The sequence below is a fragment of the Tyto alba genome, unplaced genomic scaffold (genome assembly GCF_018691265.1).
Source record: "Tyto alba isolate M040663 unplaced genomic scaffold, T.alba_DEE_v4.0 Super-Scaffold_26, whole genome shotgun sequence".
Lineage (NCBI taxonomy): Eukaryota > Metazoa > Chordata > Aves > Strigiformes > Tytonidae > Tyto > Tyto alba.
The window spans coordinates 22401766-22425556 of NW_024881300.1; the positions used below are offsets into that span (position 1 = coordinate 22401766).

The 23791-nt window shown below is 68.9% G+C and overlaps 3 protein-coding genes across 6 annotated transcripts; 2 read left to right on the forward strand and 1 right to left on the reverse strand.

Annotated features, from left to right (window-relative positions):
* The first annotated feature begins 3 nt into the window (after positions 1 to 3).
* CPNE7 (copine 7) lies at positions 4 to 10867 on the forward strand. 2 transcript variants are annotated; one of them, XM_042797647.1, is made up of 17 exons: positions 4 to 103; positions 1544 to 1686; positions 2457 to 2905; positions 5616 to 5798; positions 5888 to 5962; positions 7383 to 7457; positions 7561 to 7644; positions 7740 to 7829; positions 7976 to 8074; positions 8612 to 8698; positions 8806 to 8865; positions 8982 to 9115; positions 9214 to 9268; positions 9424 to 9475; positions 9589 to 9722; positions 9880 to 10116; positions 10355 to 10867. In XM_042797647.1, exons 3-17 carry the CDS (start codon positions 2696 to 2698, stop codon positions 10490 to 10492), a joined length of 1713 nt encoding a protein of 570 aa, XP_042653581.1. In that variant the 5' UTR covers positions 4 to 103; positions 1544 to 1686; positions 2457 to 2695; the 3' UTR covers positions 10493 to 10867. The 2 variants fall into 2 exon arrangements, with proteins under 2 accessions (XP_042653581.1, XP_042653582.1); XM_042797648.1 differs by lacking the exon at positions 4 to 103 and adding an exon at positions 1131 to 1279.
* A 2841-nt stretch (positions 10868 to 13708) lies between these two features.
* On the reverse strand, positions 13709 to 17058 carry SULT2B1 (sulfotransferase family 2B member 1). The gene is made up of 7 exons (XM_042797667.1): positions 16980 to 17058; positions 16107 to 16255; positions 14929 to 15137; positions 14598 to 14724; positions 14400 to 14494; positions 14101 to 14281; positions 13709 to 13981 (listed from the first exon to the last, which is right to left on the reverse strand). The coding sequence occupies exons 2-7, from the start codon at positions 16243 to 16245 to the stop codon at positions 13866 to 13868; spliced, it is 867 nt and encodes a 288-aa protein (XP_042653601.1). The 5' UTR covers positions 16246 to 16255; positions 16980 to 17058; the 3' UTR covers positions 13709 to 13865.
* A 30-nt stretch (positions 17059 to 17088) lies between these two features.
* DPEP1 (dipeptidase 1) lies at positions 17089 to 23158 on the forward strand. 3 transcript variants are annotated; one of them, XM_042797661.1, is made up of 11 exons: positions 17089 to 17147; positions 17553 to 17690; positions 19057 to 19189; positions 19306 to 19438; positions 19557 to 19707; positions 19871 to 19940; positions 20120 to 20296; positions 20380 to 20464; positions 20574 to 20649; positions 20810 to 20945; positions 21742 to 23158. In XM_042797661.1, the coding sequence occupies exons 2-11, from the start codon at positions 17566 to 17568 to the stop codon at positions 21910 to 21912; spliced, it is 1257 nt and encodes a 418-aa protein (XP_042653595.1). In that variant the 5' UTR covers positions 17089 to 17147; positions 17553 to 17565; the 3' UTR covers positions 21913 to 23158. The 3 variants fall into 3 exon arrangements, with proteins under 3 accessions (XP_042653595.1, XP_042653594.1, XP_042653592.1); XM_042797660.1 differs by having other exon boundaries at positions 17103 to 17147; positions 17527 to 17690; XM_042797658.1 differs by having other exon boundaries at positions 17111 to 17147; positions 17485 to 17690.
* Positions 23159 to 23791: the final 633 nt, after the last annotated feature.

Below are 23791 nucleotides of genomic sequence, written 5' to 3' on the forward strand. Positions count from 1 at the left end.
GCTGTCTTTTTAGGGCAGCCGTGTGGAATGGAGCTGCCCTGTGCTGCCTGCCTGCTCTGGGGCTGCGCGTGGAGGGATGCGGACCGGGGGAGCTGCTGTGCAGGTGTGGGAAACCTTTGCTGTGATTCAAGACTCCAAAATTGCCTGAAAAAAGGGGCAAAATGCTGCGCTGCTCCTTCTGTGAGACCTTTGCTTTGCTTCCAGGGGTGCTGCTGGGGCTCCCTCCCGCGCTAGCGCCTGACCCAGCCTGCACAGGGCTGCTTGGGCTGCCGGCTGTTTTTTTGCCATACCCCCCTTCCCTGACAAGCTTTGTCTGCTGACCCCTTTTCCGCGCTGATATTTCAGATTTAACGATTTTCACACCTCTGGGTGAGGCAGGGCCCTTGGCTGGGCTGTAGAAGGTGGGGTCCTGTGGTGGGCGTCACCCGTGGGTGCTCGGTGTGCTTGGGGCAGCTCCTTGCTTGGGGGCTCCGTGGGGCAGCGACTACCCAGGCGTGGGGTCCTGCTCCCCGCTTTTGGGGGGGGGAGCAACGCTTGGCCCCAGCACCCTGCGCTCCCTGGCCTGGGGAGGGGGGGGCTGCCCCTTTTGGGGAACCTTTAAGCCATTTCACGAGGGAAATATCTCACTGGCATCAAAAAGGAGCCCACCCCCCCGCCCCGGAGCAGGGTCTGGGGGCTCTGGCCCATCCTCTGGGGGGTCGGGAAGGACGGGTGATGGTGGTGGGGTCCGTCCCGCTCCGGGGAGCGCTCGCCCGGCCGCTTTGCTGGCTCATCAGTTCTGGAGCCGTTGTGCAGCCTGGCTGCTCCGCGAATCGCCCGTGCCGGGATAATCGAGTCATTCGTGTTCATCAGCACCTCGGGTGACAGAAACTCGGGGCTGGGGGCGCGACGAAGCGTGGTGGCCCCCGGGGTTCATCCTGCCGCGGGGCGGCTGCCTCCCGCCCCACGGGGCCGTGCCGGGGGGCTGCCAGGGGGTGGGGGGGAGCAGGCGGGTGGCCTATTTCTGCCACGCAGGCGGGGGATTAGCCCTTCCCAACCCCTCGTCAATTAGCCCTCTCTGCATTTTAATCCCTCCAAACCTGGGCTAATTACATCATCTTTCATCAAGCTGAGCTGACGGCACCGCAGAGCTGGGGTGATGTGTGGGGGTGGGGGGTGCCGGGGCAGCCCCCCCCCCAGCTGAGGGACGGGGTGCCTGAGCCTCCCTGTGCGTGGGGTGCGGCTCCGGCGCACCCAGACAGCGGTTTTGGGGCACCCCATCTTTGCGTTGGGGTGTCAGGTGAGAGCAGGGGGATCCAGGACCAGGACAGGCCTCGGGCACCCCACGGCGAGCGGCTGGGGAGGGTTTGGGGTGCGGGGAGCCAGGGCTGTGCCACGGGGGGGGGGGGGGGGGGGGGCTCAGCTGGAGCGGGAGCACTGCTCTGGCACAGCCAGCGATGCCGGGGACCCCCAGGGACCCCACTGAGCCCCGGTTCCTGGGGGGTGGGCTCGGCTCCGGTGCCGGCAGCGAGGCAGTTAACGGAGCTTGTCGTCTCCCTCTTAGGGCTCCGCTCCCGAACTGCAGCTTGAGTCAGTTGTGTGGAGGTGGCAGCGGCGGCAGCTCCGGCTGGCACACCGGCTCGGGCTGGCACACCGACCCCAGCCCTCGGCCCCGCCGGGTGCCGAGCCCAGGCCACCAGCACCCAGGTGAGGGGGACGGCCGGGCAGGGTGGGAGCTGGTACCCCCCTCCCTTCACCGGGGGATGCCGAGAGGCGCCCGCCGTGCCGGGGAGGGGGACGATGCCCGCCAGGTACCGGAGCCATGTGCCAAATTGGGCCTGAGCCCTGCGTGACTTTACTGGGAAACTTTGGCCGGGCTGGGCACGCGGGTGGGTGGGCGGGCAGGAGGGCTGCTCTGTCCCTGTCCCTGTCCCTGTCCCCATCCCTGCTCCTGCCTGGGGGCTGCAGGTGGGGGGACAAGCCCCGCGCCGGGGCCCGAGAGCCCCTCGCTGACCCATCACTGCAGGATCAACCCGGCTCAGTGTCACCAGCCACCGGGTGACAGGGTGGCTGCTGTCCCCAGCATGGGGGATAACCCCTCCCTCTTATCCCAGGGTGTCACCAGCCCTGCCCGGGGCAGCGGGACGTGCCAGCATCAGCCGGTGGCACAGACAAGGACCTGGTGTCCCCGCTGTCCCCGCCAGCGAGCCCTGCCCGGGCAGGGGGTGCACCGCCCGCAGGGACAGGAGGGGAGTTTCTGCTCCCCGGCACCCCCGGGGGGTGGGGACCCAGCCTCCCAGCCCCACTTGGGTGCCCATTCCCCACGGGACACGCATCCCGCTCCTGGGGTGGGGCTGGGCGCATCCCCGCGGGGCCCCCTGCTCGACCCAGGGAGGGGCAGCTAGTGTTTTGGGGGGTGGGGTACACGAGGGGCGACCCAGCTCCGGCTCACCCCGCTGTCCTTCGACGCCTCGCAGGGCCCCGCGGAGCCGTTGGGACTGGAACCGGCCACCCCACCCCGCCTCGCAGTGGGGGTCCCCGGGGAGCATCCCACCCCGGGCCCCCGCCAGCACCCGCTGCCACCGGTGACCTCCCGGACCGAGGGGCGACGTGCCCCCCCCACACCCCCCACCCCGGGGCATGACGGGCGCTCGCCCCGCTCCTTGACGGCAACGAAGGCAGCGGCCCCCCGCGCCGCCCCGCTCCCCCCCAACACATGCCCTTCTCCCACGGGGCCGCCTGCCCCCCCCGCCGTGCCACGGCCACCATGAGCGAGGCACCCGAGGTGTCCCCCCAGGCCCCCCTGGCTGTCCTCTCCAAAGTGGAGCTGCGGGTGAGCTGTAAGCATCTCCTGGACCGCGACACGCTCAACAAATCGGACCCCTGCGTCCTGCTGCTGATGCAGTCCCAGGGCCAGTGGATGGAGGTAAGAGGGTGGGGGGCACCGCCGGCACCCACCGCGGCGGGGCAGGGGCTGGATGTCATCCGGGACGTGGCGGGGCTGGGTGCAGGGTGCTGGGCGCGGGGTTTGGGTCTCTGTGCTGGTGACAGGAGCTGAGAAAGCTCCGGGGGGGGGGGGGGGGGGGGGGGGGGGGGGGCTGCGATGCCCGTGGGGCCAGGGAGAGGGCAGGAGCCACTGCGAGGGGTGCAGGGTGCAGAGCGGGGTGCAAAGTGCAGGAGATGGTGCAGAGCAGGGGGCAGGGGGCAGGGCAGGGGGCAAAGTGCAGGAGATGGCGCAGGGCAGGGGGCAGGGTGCAGGGCAGGGTGCAAGGTGCGGGAGATGGCGGATAGCGGGGCGCAGGGTGCAGGGCAGGGTGCGGGAGATGGTGCAGGGTGAGGAGCAGGGTGCAAAGTGCAGGAGATGAGACGGTGCAGAGCAGGGTGCAGGAGATGGTGGGTAGTGGGGTGCAGGGTCCAGAGCAGGGTGCAGGGTGCAGGAGATGGTGGATAGTGGGGTGCAGAGTGCAAAGCAGCGTGCAGGAGGTGGTGGGTAGTGGGGTGCACGGTGCAAAGTGCGGGAGATGAGATGGTGCAGAGCAGGGGGCGGGAGATGGTGAAGAGCCAAGTGCAAGGTCCAGAGCAGGGTGCAAGGTGCAGGAGATGGTGCATAGCGGGGTGCAGGGTGCAGGAGATGGTGCAGGGTGCAGAGCAGGGTGCAAAGTGCAGGAGACGGTGGATAGTGGGGCGCAGGGTCCAGAGCGGGGTCCAGGGTGCACGTGGAAGATGCTGGATGCAAGGGGCAGAGCTCGCAGCGCAGGGGGTGGGGTGCAGGGTGTGGGGTGCAGGGTGTGGGGTGTGGGGTGCTGAGCATGAGGCTGGCGGAGCAGAGCAGGGCGCTGCGGGATGCGTGGCAGTGACGGGGACACCCTGGCCGGGGCGAGTCCCCCGGGGCTCTGGCAGGGCCGGGGAATGGGGTTCCCATGGTCTGCGGCCACCCCGGGGTGGGTCAGGGCTCGTGGGATGGCCTCATCCTGCTCGGGGCTGGGACGGCCAGTTCAGAGCGGGGGTCAGGGCTGGCACTGCGGCCGAGTGCCCCACACTGCGTGGGGCCCTGGTGCCCACACGAGCTGGGGCTGGCACTGGCACTGGGAGTGGCATTAGGGCTGTACTGGGGCTGGCACTGGGGCCAGCACCGGCACTGGGGCTGGCACTGGGGCTGGAGCCAGCACTGGGGCTGGCACTGGGGCTGGCACAGCTCCTTCCCATCGCTCCCCGCCACGGCTCAGCTCTGGGCTGGCGCCGGCAGCTCCGCGCTCGCTAATCGCCGCCGCTCAGCCGGCAGATTTAGCGCTAAATCCCTCGGCGCGGAATCGACTCCGCTCACCGGCGCCGGGGCTGGAGCCAGGGCGGGCGGCGAGGGGCCCCGTGCCAGCTGCACCGTGCCACGCTCTGTGTGTGTGCCACGCTCCCTGTGCCACGCTCTGTGTGTGTGCCACGCTCTGTGTGTGTGCCACGCTCCCTGTGCCACGCTCTGTGTGTGTGCCACGCTCTGTGTGTGTGCCACGCTCTGTGTGCCATGCTCTGTGTGTGCCACACTCCCTGTGCCACGCTGTGTGTGTGCCACGCTCCCTGTGCCACGCTCTGTGTGTGTGCCATGCTCTGTGTGCCACGCTCTGTGTGTGCCACGCTCTGTGTGTGTGCCACGCTCTGTGTGTGTGCCACAATCCCTGTGCCACGCTCTGTGTGTGTGCCACAATCCGTGTGCCACGCTGCACCGTGCCACGCTGTGCCGCGCAAGGCCCGTATCCAAGAGGCAAGAGGGCCCCTCCTGGACCAGCTTTTGGGGGGACTCCCCGAGCTGTCCCCTCCGTGTCCCCACCACCCCGTGTCCCCCAGCCCAGCCGAGACGGTGGCTGAAGCCAGCTCGGGCGCTGCCCGCCGTGTCCGAGAACCAAAAGGACCCCAGATGCTCTGGCAGGGGGTTGGCACCCCCCAACCGGGAGCCGGAGCCCGGTGACGGGGCCGGCAGTGTCCCCACGGGAGGCTCCGCGCTGTGTGGGGTGGCCGTGCCGGCACCGCGGCGGTGGGGGCTCGGTGGGTGCTGCCGGACCGGGCGGGTGGCCGGCGGGCTGGCAGGGTGCCCTGGGCAGGATGAGGCCTCTTTGAGTCAACGCTGGCAGGGACGGGGTGCGGGGGAGGCTCCTGGAAGCCGCTCAGCACCCGCTGTCAGCACGGCCGGGAGGCGCTGAGCACCCACCCGCCTGCCAGGGCCACGGTGGTGCCCGCGCTGAGCACAGGGGCTCATCCTGCACCAGCCCAATCCGCGGCAAACTGGGGTCCAGAGCATCCCCCCCCCCAAAAAACTGCCCACGGGGTTTGCCCCGAGCCCCGGTGGGAGCTTTGGGGGTGACAGGGCTGCAGCCCTCGGGGTCACACCTCCCTGCCAGCGCCGGGGCTGCGCCCCGATGCCCATCCCCTGGGACGGGTTTGTGCAGGGCTGGTGCTTCCCAGCAGCTTCCTGGCACCCCCCCATCCCTGCACCCCCACATCCCCCCCGGGCTCCCGCATCCCCGCGCCCAGCTCTGAGCATCCCAAGGTCCTGGGCGGCTCCGCTGACCCCGGATCCGGCCCCAAACGGGGCTCTGGCCCCGCTGTCGTGTGTCCCCCCCCCCTCAAGCCGAGCTCCCGCCGCGCAGGTGGACCGCAGCGAGGTCATCAAGAGCAACCTCAACCCCGTCTTCGCCAAGATCTTCACGGTGGATTACTACTTCGAGGAGGTGCAGAAGCTGCGGTTCGAGGTGTACGACAGCCACGGGCACGCCGGCGTGGGCACGCACGACGACGACTTCCTGGGGGGCATGGAGTGCACCGTGGGGCAGGTGATGCCCATGTGTGTGTCCCCCCCCCTTCAAGCGCCGGGGACACCCGCCGGCGGCGTCCCCCCTCCCCGACCTCTCGGCTTTTGCAGATCGTGGCGCAGAAGCGGGTGACGAAGCCGCTGTTCCTCAAGTACGGGAAGTTTGCGGGCAAGTCCACCATCACGGTGAGTGGCCGAACCCGCGCCGGGACCGGCACCGGGCTGGGGAGCACGGGTGGCACCGAGGTGGGACCCTGGGGTGACACCTAATCGGACCCTGGGGTGACACCAAACTGGGGCTCATGGGTGGCACCGAGCTGGGACCCTGGCGTGACACCGAACTGGGGCTCATGGGTGGCACCAAACTGGGACCCTGGGGTGACACAAAACTGGGGCTCATGGGTGGCACCAAACTGGGACCCTGGGGTGACACAAAACTGGGGCTCATGGGTGGCACTGAGCTGGCACCCTGTGGTGACACCAAATCGGACCCTGGGGTGACACCAAACTAGGGCTCATGGGTGGCACCGAGCTGGGACCCAGGGGTGACACTAAGCTGGGGCTCATGGGTGGCACCGAGCTGGAACCCTGGGGTGGCACCAAACTGGGACCCTGGGGTGACACCAAATTGGTCCCTGGGGTGACACCGAACTGGGGCTCATGGGTGGCACCAAGCTGGGACCCTGGGGTGACACCAAACTAGGGCTCATGGGTGGCACCGAGCTGGGACCCTGGAGTGACACTAAGCTGGGACTCATGGGTGGCACCGAGCTGGAACCCTGGGGTGGCACCAAACTGGGACCCTGGGGTGACACAAAACTGGGGCTCATGGGTGGCACTGAGCTGGCACCCTGGGGTGACACCAAATCGGACCCTGGGGTGACACCAAACTAGGGCTCATGGGTGGCACCGAGCTGGGACCCTGGGGTGACACCAAACTGGGACCCTGGGGTGACACCAAACTGGACCCTGGGGTGACACCGAACTGGGGCTCATGGGTGGCACCTTGTTGGGACCCTGAGGTGGCACCAAACTGGGATGCTGGGGTGACACCAAACCGGGGTGCGCAGGTGGCACCAAACTGGGGGCTCATGGGTGGCACCAAACTGGAGTGCACGGGTGGCACTGAGCTGGGACCCGGGAGTCACATCAAGCTGGGGCACATGGGTGGCACCTCGTTAGGACCCTGGGGTGGCACCAAACTGGGGCCCCGGGGTGGCACCAAATCTGACCCTGGGGTGACACCAAACTGGGGCGCACGGGTGGGCACCCGGCGGAGGTAGTGCGGTGGCACTGACTGGGATGTGCTGGTGGAACTGAACTGGGGTGCTGGGCTGGCACAGGGCTGGGACATATGGGTGGCACCGAGCTGGGGGGGGGGGGAGCAGCCACTGAGCTGGGGCACGTGGGGGGGGTCCCCAGTGACCCTCCTCCTGTCCTTGCTGCCACCCAGCCCCGCAGCCCCCCAGGCTCTTGGGGGTGGTCTCAGCGTCCCCACCTGCCGTGGCGGGGGGAGCACGTGGCACCCTGTCCCCCTCCCAGGGCCACGCAGGGGGACAAAGCCGTGCCGGGCGCCCAGCACCCCCGCGGCCGCTTCTCCTCGCAGGTCATCTCGGAGGAGATCTCGGGGAACAACGGCTACGTGGAGCTCGCCTTCCGCGCCAAAAAACTGGACGACAAGGTGAGCCCGGTGCCGGGGGGGGGCCAGGGAAGGCCGGGCGGGCAGGGCACTGCCCTGTCCCCTGTCATGTGTGTGTGTGTGTGTCCCCACCTCGCTCCTCCAGGACCTCTTCAGCAAGTCGGATCCTTTCCTGGAGATTTACCGCATCGACGACGACCGCAGCGAGCAGCTGGTGTACCGCACCGAGGTGAGGCCGCGGGCAGGATCCGACCCTCGGCCGGCCCGCGGCCACCCCGGCCCCGCTGAGCCCCAACCCCCCCCCCCCCCCCCCCGACCCCGCAGGTGGTGAAGAACAACCTGAGCCCCATCTGGGAACCCTTCAAGGTCTCCCTCAACTCGCTCTGCAGCTGCGAGGAGAAGAGGAAGCTGAGGGTGAGGAAGGGAGATGGGGATTCCCCCCACCCCCCCCCCCCATCCCTACCCTGGGGCACGTGGGGACCCCGAGGCGCTGGGCACAGTTTTGGGGGTGCAGCCGGGGCTGAGGGGGGGCTGTGTGTGTGTGTGTCCCCCCGCCGCAGTGCGTGGTGTGGGACTACGACTCGCGGGGCAAACACGACTTCATCGGGGAGTTTTTCACCACCTTCGAGGAGATGCAGAAGGCCATGGGGGAGAACAAGGTGGGCGTGGGGACGTGGGGACAGCCCGTGGGGTCACCCCTCCGCGCCGCCGGCAGATCCCATCCCAGGAGGCACCTCCCAGCCCCTCCTCTGGTTTTGGGGCTGTTCTCCCCTCGTTGCCCGTTTCTTTGGGGAAGGGGTGGTGGGTCTGGGCTCCGCTGGGGAAATCGGCCCTGGCCAGGCTGGCTGGGAGCGGTGGGGGGGGGGGGGCTGCACCCTGGGGCTGTGGGGTTGTGGATTTATGGGGTTATGGGGCTGTGGGGCTGTGGGTTTATGGGGTTCTGGGGCTGTGGGACCATGGGGCTGGCACATTATGTGGCTGTGGGGCTGCAGGGAGGGGCGTTATGGGGCTGCAGGGTTATGGGGCTGTGGGGTTGTGGATTTATGGGGTTATGGGGCTGTGGGGTTGTGGGTCACAGCACTGCAGAGCCGCAGGGCTGGGGGGTGATTGGGCGGGGGGGGGTGGGGGGCGGTGCATGGGGCTGTGCCCCCGGGGCTGGGGGGGGCCGCAGGCAGCGCGGGTGCGGCGTGCCGCAGGTGCAGTGGGACTGCATGAACCCCAAGTACAAAATCAAGAAGCGCAACTACAAGAACTCGGGGGTCGTGGTGCTGCTGGACCTGAAGGTGAGCAGCTGCGTGCCGAGCCGAGCCGAGCCGAGCCGTGCCGAGCCGAGCCCGGCTGCCGTGGGGCGGTGTGGGGCAGGACCGGCTGATGTGGGTCCCTCTGGAAGATCCACAGGGTCTACTCCTTCCTGGACTACATCATGGGCGGCTGCCAGATCCACTTCACGGTGAGCAGTGTCCCCCCCCCTCCACGCTCCCACCTCAGCAGGGACACGCTGGTGGCCTCACTTGCCCCAGGGGACCCTCGCTGCCACTAGCCCCCCCCACACCCCCCCCCCGCCAGGTGGCCATCGACTTCACGGCCTCCAACGGGGACCCCCGAAATAGCTGCTCCCTGCACTACATCAACCCCTACCAGCCCAACGAGTATCTCAAGGCGCTGGTCGCGGTGGGCGAGATCTGCCAGGACTACGACAGGTCGGTTGTTTCGGCAGGTCCCCCGGGGCCAGGACACCCCGGTGATGGCCACCCCGGTGCCGGCACTGCCGGGGCTCCTCACATCTCTTCCCTTGCAGTGATAAGAAATTCTCAGCTCTGGGCTTCGGTGCGAGGATCCCCCCCAAGTATGAGGTAAGGGGGGCGGTCGGGGTGCTGGGACCCCAGGGATGTGCTCACCCCTCCGGGCACCCTTGGCCGTGGCTCCTGTGGGGCTTGGAAGGTGCTGGGAAGTCGGGGGGGGGGAGGCGGTTTGGGGACCAGCTGCCCCCTCCCCTCTCGCCCCCCAGGTCTCCCACGATTTCGCCATCAACTTCAACCCCGACAATGATGAGTGTGAGGGTGAGTCCGGCTCCGTCGGGGCTGGGGAGCCCGGTCCCGTGCTCCCCCCGTCCCCACCGTGCCAGAGCCTGGTGCTACCCCCCCCGACTCACCTCCCCCCCCCCCCGCCCCAGGCATCCAGGGCGTCGTGGAGTCCTACCAGAGCTGCCTGCCCAAAATCCAGCTCTACGGCCCCACCAACGTGGCCCCCATCATCTCCAAGGTGGCTCGCGTGGCGGCCGACGAGGAGCGGACGAAGGAGGCTTCGGTACGTCCCCGCTGCCCCCGGCCGGCTGAGGCCCGGCGCACTCGTGTCACTTGTGACTGCCCCCCCCCCCCCCCCCCCATCAGAGCCGAGCCCCTGTCTGGCTCCTCTCTGCCTGGGCCCCCCTCCTCCAGAGCATCCCTTCCCCCCCCCCCCCCAGCAATACTTCATCCTGCTGATCCTGACGGACGGGGTGGTGACGGACATGGCAGACACGCGGGAGGCCATCGTCCGCGCCTCCTACCTCCCCATGTCCATCATCATCGTCGGGGTGGGCAACGCCGACTTCACCGACATGCAGATCCTGGACGGGGACGACGGGATCCTGCGCTCCCCCAAGGGCGAGCCCGTCCTCCGCGACATCGTCCAGTTTGTCCCCTTCCGGGAGTTCAAGAACGTGAGTGGGGTTATTGGTGGCCCCCCCCCCCCCCCCCCCCCCCCCCGCCCCGCGTTGTCCCCTCCAGTCCCCTCCGGTCCCCACAGCAGGACCGAGCCCCGCGGCGCAGCAAGCCGGTGCCCCGGGGGTGCTGCTCGGCGCACGGGGGGCGGGCGGATTCCACGGTGCCCCCCCGGTTCAACCCGCATCCCCCCCCCCCGTGTCCCCCCGGTGTCCCCCCGTGTCCCCCATCCCGCAGGCGTCACCGACGGCGCTGGCGAAGTGCGTGCTGGCCGAGGTGCCCAAGCAGGTGGTGGAGTACTACAGCTACAAAGCCTTCCCGCCCCGCTGCCCCCAGCCCGAGACCCCCGACTCCAACCTCAGCTCGCCCCAGTGAGCCCCCCGCCCCCCCGCGGCATGACACGGGGACAGACGGGGTCCCCGCCGGGTGCCAGCCCTGCCGCAGACCCCTCCTCGCCGGGCGGGGGGGACACCGGGAGCTGGCACTGGGACGGTCCCGGTGTCCCGGGGCAGGACGCCCACCCTGTGCTGCGCGGGGAGGGGGGGGGGGGGGGGTTGTGCCGGGGGTCCCCCCCGTGGGCATCGCCCGGTCCTGGCGGTCCGTGCCCCGTGGCCCGTTCCTGCTCCTGTCCCCGCGGTCCCCTCGGTCCCTGCTTATCTGTCGCTGTGACATCGTTTCGGAGGCTGCATGACGAACCCTTCCCCGGCGTGGGGGACACGCACCCCCCCCACAACACACTCCCCCCCCCCCCCCCCCAATAAAGCAACCAGCCCTGCGCCCGTGCCGCGTGCTCTGTGGGTGCCGACACCAAACCTCGCCGCCGGGAGCCGGGGCAGAGGGACAGGGACAGGGACAGGGGCAGGGACAGGGGCAGGGGCAGGGGCAGGGGCAGGGGCAGGGACAGGGACAGGGGCAGGGACAGGGACAGGGGCAGGGGCAGGGGCAGGGGCAGGGACAGGGACAGGGGCAGGGGCAGGGGCAGGGACAGGGACAGGGGCAGGGGCAGGGGCAGGGGCAGGGGCAGGGGCAGGCAGCTCCGGGGGTGTCGGTGCAGCCGGCAGCGAGGAGTGGGGCGAGCAAGAGCCCACCGTGACCCCCCCCAGCCCCGGCTGCCGGGTCCCGGGGGGGAGGCTCGTGCCCGCCCCAGTGATTTGGAACCGCGTCACGTTTGGCACCGGAGCAGCCGCCCACCCGCCGTGCCCGAAATCCAGGCCACGGGAGCGGGGGCAGCGCTCGGCGGGTCGCATGCCGTGTGCCATGTAATGCATGCCGTGTGCCATGTGCCACGCGATGTGTGCCATGTAATGCATGCTGTGTGCCATGTGCCACGTGATGTGTGCCATGTAATGCATGCCGTGTGCCATGTGCCACGTGATGTGTGCCATGTAATGCATGCCGTGTGCCATGTGCCATGTGATGTGTGCCAGGTAATGCATGCCGTGTGCCATGTGCCACGCGATGTGTGCCATGTAATGCATGCCGTGTGCCATGTAATGCATGCCGTGTGCCATGTGCCACGCGATGTGTGCCCCCTGATGTATGCCGTGTGCCATGAGCTGTGTGCCATGTGCTGTGTGCCACATGCTGTGTGCCACGTACCGTGTGCCATGTGCCATGGAATGTATGCCATGTGCCATGTGCCATGTGATACATGCCGTGTGCCACGAGCCGTGGGCCGTGTCCTGCTGTGGGCTGTGCCGTGGCCTGTGGGTCGCATGCTGTGTGCTGTGCGCCACGTGCCATGTAATGTGTGCCGTGCGCCAGGTAGTGTATGCCATGTGCCATGTGCCGCGTGATGTGTGCCATGTGCCACGTGCCATGTGCCACCTGATGTATGCCGTGTGCCACGTGCTGTGCACCATGTACCGTGTGCCGTGTGCCATGGAATGTACCGTGTGCCGTGTGCCATGGAATGTATGCCATGTGCCATGTGATACATGCCGTGTGCCACGAGCCGTGGGCCGTGTCCTACATGCCACACGCCGTGTGCCATGTGCTGTGGGTCTCATGCCACGCCCTGCGCGCTGCGTGCCATGCACATGGCGTGCGGGTGATGTATGCCGTGTGCGCCGCGGGCCAGGCACCGTGTCCCGTTGTGCCACGCGTCACGCACCACACGCCGTGTGCCCCGTCCCGTGCACCGCCTGCTGCACGTTTCGTGGCGCGTGCTCCGGGTGCCGGGTACCCACCGCGCCGCTGCCGGTGCCACACGCCGAGGGCCGCCCGGCTTTGCTGTGTGCCAGCCGCCTCCCACCACGCGCTGCGTGACGCTGTCCCGCGTGTCGTCCACGCCACCCCACGACACCACCCCAACGGGCCCCGCGGGTCACCTCCACGGGGGTGGGCTGTGACCCGTGGTCACCACGGGGCCTGACACCGGGGCGGGGGCCACCCAAAAGCCGCCCCCCCCCCCCCCCCAGCCTGTGGGGCTGGGATGTGGCCGTCACCCTGGGTGTCCCCATCCGGGTGGATGTCCCCCCCTTCCCCGGCACGGCCACGCTGGAACGCCGCGGCCCCTCCGGCGCTGCCGCGCGCAGGCAGAGCGATGCTGCCCGCGCCGCCCCGACCAACCCGCCTATTTATAGCTCCTGATTCATCCCCTATAAAACAGGATAATAAGACGTCGCCATAGAAACCCGGCGCCTGACGAGCCGGTGGCGACAGCCGTCCCTCGGCGCGGGCAGGGGGCTGCCCCAGCACCCCGAACTGGGGACCCCCCCCCACCCTCCCAACCCCGGGGGCTGAGGGTGCCCGGTGTCACCCAGCTGGTGATGCAGCGGGGACGGGGAGCGGTGGCAGAGCCACCGGTGCCACGGGGTCACGGTGCCAAAGTCCCCAGGGAGGGGCTCACCGCCTGCCCCCCCCCGGCAAAGCCAAGCCCACCCCGGCACCGTGCCACGCTGACCCGGTGGGGGCTGGTTAATGAAGCCATAGGTTAATTATTGACAGTTCCTGCGCTTCCCGAGAGGCTTGATACGGCGTGGTGGAAGGCCAGGGGCTGGGGGGGGGGGGGAATATGCTGCTTGCCTGGGGCACCCCAGGGTGCTGGGGGGGCACGAGCTGCTGGGTGCAGGCACCCCAGGAGGGCAAATAGGTGGGGGGGGTGCATCCAGCCAGGCTGGTCAGGGCAGTGTGACCACCCCCCAAGGCATCAGGAGGGGATGCAGTGGGGGGGGGGGGTGTCGGGGCATTGGGGTGCAGGGGGCATCAGGAAGGGGTGCAGTGGGGTGGGGGGGGCATTGGGGTGCAGGGGGCATCAGGAGGGGGTGCAGTGGGGCAGAGCGGGGGGGTATTGAGTATCTGTTGGGGGTTGCAGAGGATGCGCTGGGGACAGGGGGGCTCCAGGGGTGGGGGGGGGGGTGGGTGGGGGGGCCCCTCGGAGGATGTGGGGGGCCCCGAGTGCTGCTGAAGGAGCTGGCTCCATGCCCCGGGCGAACACCGGCACCGCTCAGCCATGCCGTGACCCCACCACAGGGCCTGGCAGCCCCCCCCCGCCACTGTCCCCCGCAGCAGAGAAGGTCCCCGGGGATGGGTGTCCCCCCCCCAGCTAGCGCCAGGTGCTTCCCCCCCCATGGGAACACACTCCCTGGCTGAGGACAGCAATAAATATTTATTTCCGCAGGGAGGAAGAAAGGGGGGGTCACGGCTACATGCCCCCACCCCAGGGGAAGGAAGGCCATGGGGATGGTGGCTGGAAAAGCCCCCTGTCCCCAGGATGGGGGGTGCCCCCCCCCCTCCCCGGGCTCCCTCAAGCCATGGGCCAGCGCACGGGCAGCTCCGAGTCGCCCATCTCCTCCTGGTAGAGGCGGTTGAAGAGGGTGTTTTGCAGGGGGGAGAAGTGGTCCCGCCAGTCGCCCACCACGCCTGCGGGATGGAGAGGGGGGGGGGGACACGGGCAGAGAGGCTGCAGCCAGGGCCAGCACCCCGCCCCCGACTCTGTGTGTGTGTGTGTGTGTGTGTGTGTGTGTGTGCCCCCCCCTCACCTTTCCTCATGAAGCATCCCTGGCTGTGGTCCATGATCTCGGGGGGGATGAGGCTGTAGTTGGCCATGGCGTTGTCCCGCATGGCGGTGAAGCTGCAGTGCTGCTCCAGCGCTCCCAGCGTCTCCGGGCTCAGCGGGCAGCCCAGGAAGGTGCTGAGCCGCTGCGCTGTGCCACGCAGGTCCTGCGCCGGGAGTTGGGGGGAGAGGGAAGGGGGGGGGGGGGGCGGTGGGCCAGGAAACACACACGGTCAGCCCCGGGCAGCCTGTGGGGACGGGGACGGGGACACGCCGGGGCTTCACCTGGTGCAACTCCTCGTAGGTGACGTAGAAAATGTCCAGGAGCTGCCGCTGGCCCAGCCAGCCCTTGACGTGGTCAAACCAGGAGCCGTAGTGCACTGTGGAGGGGGGAGGGAGGTGGAGGGTGATGGGGGGGGGGCCCAGTGGCTGAGCCTGGAGACTCCAGGGACAGCCACCCGCCCCCCCCCCCCAAGCCATTACCCGTGCCGTCGAGGAACCGCGCGAGGAAGGTGTCAAAGGAACCGGGGTCGGGCAGGAACTTGGCCAGGCGGTGGAAGTGGTAGAAGGAGACGGCGACATCCTTGGGGTTCCTGGCCACGTAGATCACCTTGAGTGGGGGGCGGGGGGGACACGGACACACACACACACACACACACAGAGCATCAGCCCCCCAGCCTGGGGAGGGAGGGGGGGGATTCTGCTCAGAAAGCCCCCGGCAATCCCCAGCTGCGGGAAGCCCCGTGGGCACGGGATGTCCCTGCGGGGACGCCCCCCCCCCCATCCCACCCCGCACCCCCTTCCCCCCCCAAACCTTGGCCTTGCTCCGCTGCAGGGCGGGGGCCAGGACGCGGGCAGGCAGGTGGGTGGTGATGAGGCGGGGGGCGGCCGTGTCCCGCAGCGCAGCCCTGAAGTAGATCTGCTCCAGCCAGGGCGCCCGCTCCCAGTTGGGGATGGTCTTGGCCGGCACGGCGTCCCCGCGGCTGAACAGCAGCGTCAGGATCTCCTGCATCCAGGTGGTGCCTGGGGAGGAGGCCGTCAGGGCAGCGCCGGGCCTGCATGGGGCACGGCACGGCACGGCACGGCACGGCACGGCACGGCACGGCATGGCATCGTACAGCACGGCACAGCTTGGCACCACACAGCATTGAGTGCCGCAGCATGGCACGGCGTGGCATGGCACAGCACGAAACGGCATGGCACAGCAAAAAATGGCACGGCACGGCACGGTACAGCACAGCATGGCGTGCCGCAGCTTGGGACTGCACCAGCATTGAGTGCCTCAGCATGGCACGGCATGGCATGGCACGGCACAGCACAGCATTGAGTGGCTTGGCACGGCACGGCGTGGCACGGCACGGCATCGTACAGCACAGCATGGCGCAATTTGGCACTGCGCAGCATGGAGTGGCTCAGGATGGCACGGCATGGCACGGCACGGCACGGCACGGCACCGTGCAGCACAGCGTGGCGTGGCGCAGCTTGGCACCGCAGAGCAGCGAGTGTCCTTGGCATGGTTAGGCGCGGCACAACATGCCCCGGGGCCAGCGGCTGGGCTGGCAGGGCTCTGTGGCCCCCCCCTCTAGAGCCCCCCACCCGTCACGCCAGTGCGGGGTTGGGGCCGGGGCAGTGGAGGGTGTGGGAGCGGCAGAGAGGGGGTTCGGGGGGAGGTGGGAGCCGATGGCCGGGGGTCCCCTGCGCTGTGCCCGGAGGGACCGGTGGCCACCGGGCTGTGGGGGTCGGTGGCCACCGGGTTGTGGGGGCCGGGGGCGGGGGGGCCCTGCCCGGGGCGGGGCTGGCCCCGAGCTCGGCCACGTCCCAGCCACGCAGGCAGCTCCTGGCCCGGGGGCTTTGCGGCAGAGGTTGCCCATGCCCCCCACCCCCCCACCCCCCCTCCCCGCGCTCCAGCCGAGCCAGGGGGTCCCCAGCCCTCCCCCACTTCCCCCCTCCCCATCCCCACCCGCGTCCCCTCCGCGTCCCCCAGCCCCTCACCCGATTTGGGGTAGGTGGCGATGACCACGTCGGTGGGGCGGAAGGGGAAGGCGGCGGCGAAGCCGAGGGACTCCGGGGTGTGGAGGTGGCCGGGCAGGGAGATGCCGGCGAAGGTCTCGGTCACCTCCATCCGCTCCATGGCCCGGCCGCTGTGGGGGACGCGCGGGGGGGACGGCCCTTAAATAGCTGCAAAAGAGGAAGCCGTCCCGGCGGGCGGGAGGCCGGGCCCCCCCCCCCCCCCCCCCCAGCGCATTCCTGCCGGGGGGCCGGGGATCCAACGGCCTCCGGGAGAGCGCTGCCTGCGGGGCCGGGGGGCTGGGGGCACCCCCCGGGACGGGACGGCGGTCCCGCATGGCCAACCCCCCGCACCGCACCCACGGCGGGGAGACCGGGGCACCCCGTTTGCCCGGGGATGGTTAGGGTGCCGAGGAACCTCGCCGGCTGAGCCTGCGGTGACCCCCGGGGGTGCCAAGGCCCACGCTGTGCCCCACGGGCTCCCCACGGCCGGTGGAAGGGTTTCCCGACCCGGCGCACCCCCGGGACGAGGAGCGGGGGGCCGGCCGTCTCCACGTGGCTCCGTGTCATTCCCGGCAGCCCCACGGTGCCTCTCGCCGCGCCATGACCCCGCAGCCCACGGCCACCGCCAGCCCCCCAAGCAGCAGCCAGCCAGGGTGGCCCCCCCACCGCGGGCACGGGGCCACAGGACCGACGGGTGCCTCAGTTTCCCCCCCCCCCTTCACCGTGACGCTGCAGCGGGAGCGCGGGGCGGGGGGGAGCCCAACACATGGGGGGCACCGCCGGCAGCCCCACGGCGCGGCCGTCCCACCCCGGCTGCTGCCCCCACCCCACCCCCGACACCCTCCGTGGCCTCACCACAGAGCCGTGGGGCGCGCCGGCACCCCCCGGCACCCGACGCCATGTCAGGGGGGTGGCTCTGGGGTGGCCAGAGCCCATCCCAGTCCCGCTGCTGGCACGCCAGCCGGAAAACATATTTCACAGCCGTTGCAAACAGCAGCTGCCCGAGCGTCCTTGGGGCTGGGGGTGAGCGAGGGATGGGGTGCCAGGGGGGTGCCAGCGCTGGGCCGGGGGTGACGGCGCTGGGGCGGCCGAGGCGGGGATGGGATTGGCACTTTCCCAGCAAAAAAAAAAAAAAAAAAAAAACCAAAAAAACAATCTGGGCTGCATTAGAGGAGCAGGGAGCGTCCCTGCAGCTAGGCGGAAAGGCTCCGGCACGGCCCTGCCACCCGAAACCGGGCTGGGGGAGGCCATCGCCGCCGCGCCGGTGCCCGCTGCGCCGGGGTGCTGCCAAGGCTGGGGCGCAGGGGCACGCGGGGTGGGGTGAGGGCTGAGGCGCCTGGTTATTTATTTACGGCGGGAGGGGACGGCCGGTGAGCGGGCGCTCAGCGCGGCGGCGGGTCAGCCCGGTTCACCCCGCCGGGACGGCAGCGAGGGGGACAAGATGGCAGGGCCGGATGGGACCGTGTGGGTGCTGGCGCTGGCGCTGCGCCTGCTGCTGCCCTGCGCCGGGCAGGATCACCGGGAGGAGGCCGAGCGCATCATGACGACCACGCCGGTCATCGACGGGTGAGCAAAGGTTGCCGGGGCCGCGGCAGAGCGGTGGCACTCGGGAAAAATCCCAGATAGAAAATCCCACCGGGGACGGCCGCGCCGGGGGATCCCCGCGCCGGGCACCCCGGGGCCGTGCAGCCGAGGGGATCCCCGGCGGTGCAGCCCAGCTGGGAGCGGGAAGGGTGCCAGGAAACGGGGGGCCAGGCTGCCCCGGGGAAAGTCCCCAATTTCGTGGCGGGACCGCGGGCGGGGGTCTTGCGCAGGGTTCCCCCGTGGCACCAGCCTGGGGACGTGGCAGCCCGGTGTGGCACAGCCCCTGGAAGCGGTTTTTTGGAGGAGAGGGAGCCAGAGGATGTGGGGACGGTGACGCAGGAGGGGGGAAGTGCCTGTGCCCCCCCCTCCCCTCCCCAGCACTTCCCCGGTGATCCAGCTGGGTGCGGGATGCTGCGTGGCGGTGACGCCCCAGTGACGGTGATGTCCCCGTGGGGGTGACGTCCCCACGGGTGTCACAGCCCCGTAGTGGTGACGGTGACATCCCCGCGGGAGGGATGCGAGGGCTGAATGGGGGTGGTGGGTGGAGGGGTGCGTGGAAGGGTCCCCCACCACCCCGCCAGCTGGCAAAGGCGGGGCTCTCGTGGGGGTGTCCCCTGGGAGTGACCTGTCCCCTGCTCCCGGCCAGAGCTGCTCCGGGGCAGTGGTGCAGGTGGGTGGGCAGAGGGACCGGTGGGTGGGTGGAGAGAGGGAGGGATGGATGGATGGATGGGTGGACGGACAGATGGACAGATGGATGGATGGAGGAAGGGAAGGATGGATGGATGGATGGATGGATGGATGGATGGATGGATGGATGGATGGATGGATGGATGGATGGATGGATGGATGGATGGATGGATGGATGGATGGATGGATGGATGGATGGATGGATGGGTGGATGGATGGATGGGTGGATGGATGGATGGATGGATGGATGGATGGATGGATGGATGGATGGATGGATGGATGGATGGATGGGTGGATGGATGGATGGGTGGATGGATGGATGGATGGATGGATGGATGGATGGATGGATGGATGGATGGATGGATGGATGGATGGATGGATGGATGGATGGATGGGTGGGTGGATGGAAGGATGGATGGATGGGTGGGTGGGTGGATGGGTGGGTGGATGGATGGATGGGTGGGTGGGTGGATGGGTGGGTGGATGGATGGAGGGGTGGATGGGTGGATGGATGGATGGATGTGTGGATGGACAGAGTGATGGCCAGATGAGTGGAGAATGGGTGGGCCGTCAGCCAGGGAGATGGACAGCCAGGGGGCTGGATGGACAGACGGGCAAACGGACAGACATCCCCTTCACTCCCCCTCTCTCCCCTGCCCAGGCACAACGACCTGCCCTGGCAGCTCCTCACGAGGTTCAACAACCAGCTGGGGCTGCCCGAGGCCAACCTCATGCTGCTGAACGGCACCCACACCAACATCCCCAAACTGCGGCGCGGGCACGTGGGCGGGCAGGTGGGATGGCGAGGCGGGGGCGAGGGGTTGGGAGGGGGACACCCCCACACCCACACACCCACCCCCCCGGGCACGTGTCCGTGCTCCCGGCGCTCACCCAGCGCCGTCGCGGGCAGTTCTGGTCGGCGTACGTGCCCTGCGACACGCAGAACAAGGACGCGGTGAGGCGCACGCTGGAGCAGATCGACGTGGTGCACCGCATGTGCGAGCTCTACCCCGAGGCCTTCGCCTGCGTCGTCGACAGCGCCGGTGAGTGGGGCGCCAGGGCCGGCGGCGGGGGGTGTCCTCGGGGTGGGGGATGTGGGTGCCCACCCTGGCTGATCCCCCCCCACACACTCTGCCTCTCCCTCCCTCCAACCTCCTGCAGGCATCCAGCAAGCTTTCCAGAGCAAGAAGGTGGCCAGCCTCATCGGGGTGGAGGGCGGCCACTCCATCGACAGCAGCTTGGGCGTCCTCCGCACCTTCTACCGCCTGGGCGTCCGCTACATGACCCTCACCCACAGCTGCAACACCCCCTGGTAGCAGCCCCCCGGGGCTGGGGGACAGGGAATGGGGGGGGGGGACACAGGGTCAGCGTTGGGGGGACGCACACACACAGGTGGTGAGAGTGAGCAGGGGTACGTGGTCAGGGAAGGGGGGTGTGGGGGGGGAGTCTGCCCTGATGCTCTCCCCGCTCCGCAGGGCTGACAACTGGCTGGTGGACACGGGGGATGAGCCACCCCTGCACCACGGCCTCTCGCCCTTCGGGAAGGTGAGTGGGGACAGTGTCACGGAGAAGGGGGGGGACACGACACGACACGTGGTACTGGCACCCACCGGCCCCATGGTGGGTTATCAAAGCGCTGGGTGTGCAGCGTGGCCGGTCCCCTCCGCAAAGTGGGGCTGGCACGGCCCCTCCTGCACCCCTCACCCCCCTCCCCGTCCCCGCAGAGCGTGCTGGAGGAGATGAACCGCCTGGGCATGATCGTGGACCTGGCCCACGTCTCGGTGGAGACGATGAAGGTGGTGCTGAGCCTCTCCAAAGCCCCCGTCATCTTCAGCCACTCGTCCGCCTACAGACTCTGCCCGCACCGCCGCAACGTGCCGGATGATGTGCTGAGGATGGTGGTGAGCGCCGGGGCACGGCCGCGGGCAGGGTGGGGGGGTCATGGTGGGGTGCAGGGCTCAGGGGCACCTCTCCCCCCCCCAAGGCCTCCACGGGCAGCCTGGTGATGGTGAACTTCTACAACGCCTACGTGACGTGCAAGGACACGGCCACGCTGAGCGACGTCGCGGGTGAGGCAGGCGCATGGTGGGGGGGGAGGGGAGGGTAGCAGCATCACGTCACGTCCCCCCCCCTTCCCTGCTCACCCCGACCCCCCCCCCCCCCATCCTGCACCCACAGACCACATGGACCACGTGAAGAAGGTGGCCGGCGCCCAGTTTGTCGGCTTCGGCGGGGACTATGACGGGGTCCCAGGGTAATGCGGGCGATGGGTGCGGGACGGGCAGATGGGGCAGAGTGTCCCCAACCATGGGGATATGTCGGGGGGGGGGGGGGGTGTTGTCTCCCCCCTGCCCTGCGTGGGTGGCTGGGGGGTGGGAGGTGGGTGCCCCCAGCACGGCTGCTGGGTGGCGCAGGGTCCCCACCGGTCTGGAGGATGTGTCCACGTACCCCGCGCTGGTGGCTGAGCTGCTGGCGAGGAACTGGACGGAGGCGGAGGTGAAGGCGGCCCTGGCCGAAAACCTGCTCCGTGTCTTCAGGAAGGTGGAGGAGGTGAGCGGGGCACGGGGAGGTAAGGGGACACACAAGGCGTGGGGACACACGGGTATACACGGGGACACGTGGGGCACACAGGACATGGGGACACACGGGGCACGGGGACACATAGATGGGGCACAGGGACACACGGGGACACATGAGGCATGGGGATGCACAGGGATACATGAGGCATGGGGACACATGGGGCACGGGGACACATGGAACACATGGGGCACGGGAACACATGGGGACACATGGAGCGCAGGGACATATGGGGTGCAGGGACACATGGGACACATGGGGCACGGGGACACATGGAGACACACGGGGACACATGGGGCACAGGGACATGTGGGGCACGGGGATACATGGAACACATGGGGCACGGGGACACACATGGACACATGGAGCACAGGGACATATGGGGCGCAGGGACACATGGGGACACATGGGGCATGGGGACACATGTGGACACATGGGGCACAGGGACATGTGGGGCACGGGGACACATGGATCACATGGGGCACAGGGACACATGGGGCATGGGAACACATGGGGCCACATGGAGCACGGGGCCACATGGGGCACAGGGACATATGGGGCACGGGGCCACATGGGGCATGGGGACACATGGATGGGGCACAGGGCCACACGGGACATGGGGACACACAGGGCCACAGGTGGACACACAGGGCACAGGGCCACACGAGGACATAGAGGGACACATGTGGCCACACGAGGACACACAGACACCCACGGGGCACTGGGGGCTGCCCCTCTCCGCGGGCGCCCACCCCGTCCCCCGTCGCAGGTGAGGACCAGCCTGCGCGGCACGGCGCCCCGCGAGACGCCCATCGCCTTCCACGCGCTGGAGGGGACGTGCAGGACCGGCTACGGCTACACCAACGGCGCCGGCACAGCCCGGCTCCCCCCGGCAGCCCCGGCGCTGGCGCTGGCCCTGCTCGGCGCCCTGCTCCCCTAGCACCCAGCCCCTGCTCCCACCGCAGCCCCAGCACCCCGACCGGTGGGATGCTGGTGGCTAGCCCGGTGGCTACCGGCCTGGGCCTGCGCGTCGGCCCCGTGAGCGAAATAAAGCCGCGCTTCGAGCACCGCGCGTCCGCACCGGGGCCCCATGGGGACCCCCAGCACCGTTGCCCTGCTCCCAGCCGGAGGCCACGAGCCACCTCGGCATGTCACCAGCCACCCTGCTAGCCACCCCAGCACCCTGCTAGCCCCCCCGGCAGGGCAGAGCCCTAGGGACCCCGTGGGCACCCAGCCTGGGGCACCGGGAAGCCGTCACCGCACCGGGAGTGACGCATCGCTGCAACACACGGCCCAGGGTGGCTGTAGGGCTGCCTCCGCAGGATGCTTACATTAATCATTAGCTAATTAATCGGCTACTCAATTATCTTCTTAGCAATTTCCTCTCACATTTGAGAACAGCCTGTCTTCGGAGCGGAGGCGGCTCCGGGAAAACAGGCAGGAGAGGGAGAGAGCCATCTTCCTGTGGCATTCGTAAATTGGCTGAGGCACCGAGCCACGGCTCCGCTCCCCTTCGCTCCTTCCTCCTCCTCCTCCTCACGGCAGCCCCGGGGCACCAAACCCTCTGGCCCAAGCAGGGGATGGGGCACGGCCCGTCGCGCCGTGGCTCAGGCAGAGGGGAACCACAGCCCCCCCCAAACCCCTCCGCTGTGTCTGAGCCTCGCAAACAGCACGATGGATGTTCAGGGATTGTTTATTTAAAATAGCAGAAGGTAACCAACCGGGGCTGGAGAAGAAGAAAAAGGCAAATGAGACAAGCTTTAAAAAAAAAAAAAACAACCCACAAATGAAACCACAGAGAAACATCACGCTGAGAGAAGGAGCATTTCCAGGGGCAGGGGCTCCCTGGGCCACGTCCCGGCCCCCAGCCCCACGGGTGGCAGCCACGCAGGGCCAGGCTGCCCGGCCCCGTGGGGAGCAGGCGCTGCTGGCAGCTCCGGTGGCATTTCCACCCCACGGTGCAGGCACAAGTCTCCGGGGAAGCTCCCACTTTCTGTCCCGTCCCAGATCCAACGCTCCACCCTGTGCAAGCGACTTGGTAGCCCCGAAGTCACCTCCTCCTCCTCCTCGTCCCACGCCCCGCGCCCCCACCGCAGCACGCCTCGGGGAGGAAGGCTCTGTCGGGTCACTGCACACGCGCTGCCGAGGCTGCAGAACTCAGAATAAATAATCAAAACGGTGAAAAAGCGTTTGTGTGGCAAGCGGTGGGGAGGTGGCCCCTGGCCTGCAGCGAGTCCTGCCCCATGGCCACGCAGGCCAGCCCTGGGAGTAGGAAGGAGCTGCCTCCCACCTCTCGCTTCCCTTCCCTCCTCTCAGCTCAGCCCCGAGCAGCAGTTGCCTTCCAACTCCCTTCCAAAGCGATGAATCAGAGCTGCCCCAGCGCAGCGGGACCCGCCGCCCGCTCCCGGCGCCGCGGTTCAAGTTCCTCCTCCCCAGTGCTGAAGGAAACTGCATTTCCTTCCCGGCCAGCTTCCCGGCCATCCAGCACCGCCGCGGCGCCGGGGAGCGGCGGAGGAGAAGGGACATAAAAAAACTTCAACCCCGGGGGAAGGTTCTGAGGGACAAGCAGCCACGTTTCCCCTCCCCGAGAGGACACGGGGAGCAGCCCCCCTTCTCATCCAGCCAGGCCCCAGCAGCAAGGAGCAGAGGGAGCAAGGCAGGGCGGGGGGGGGGGAGCGCAGAGAGGAAATAGCAGGACGAGCGTTTCAAAGGTCACTTGGTGGTACAGAGCTCCCAGGGAGGTTTGGCCCGGCAGGACAAGGTGTAAGCGATCAGCAAGGTGAAGTTTGCGACCGGGGTACCCGGTTATGGCTCGGGAA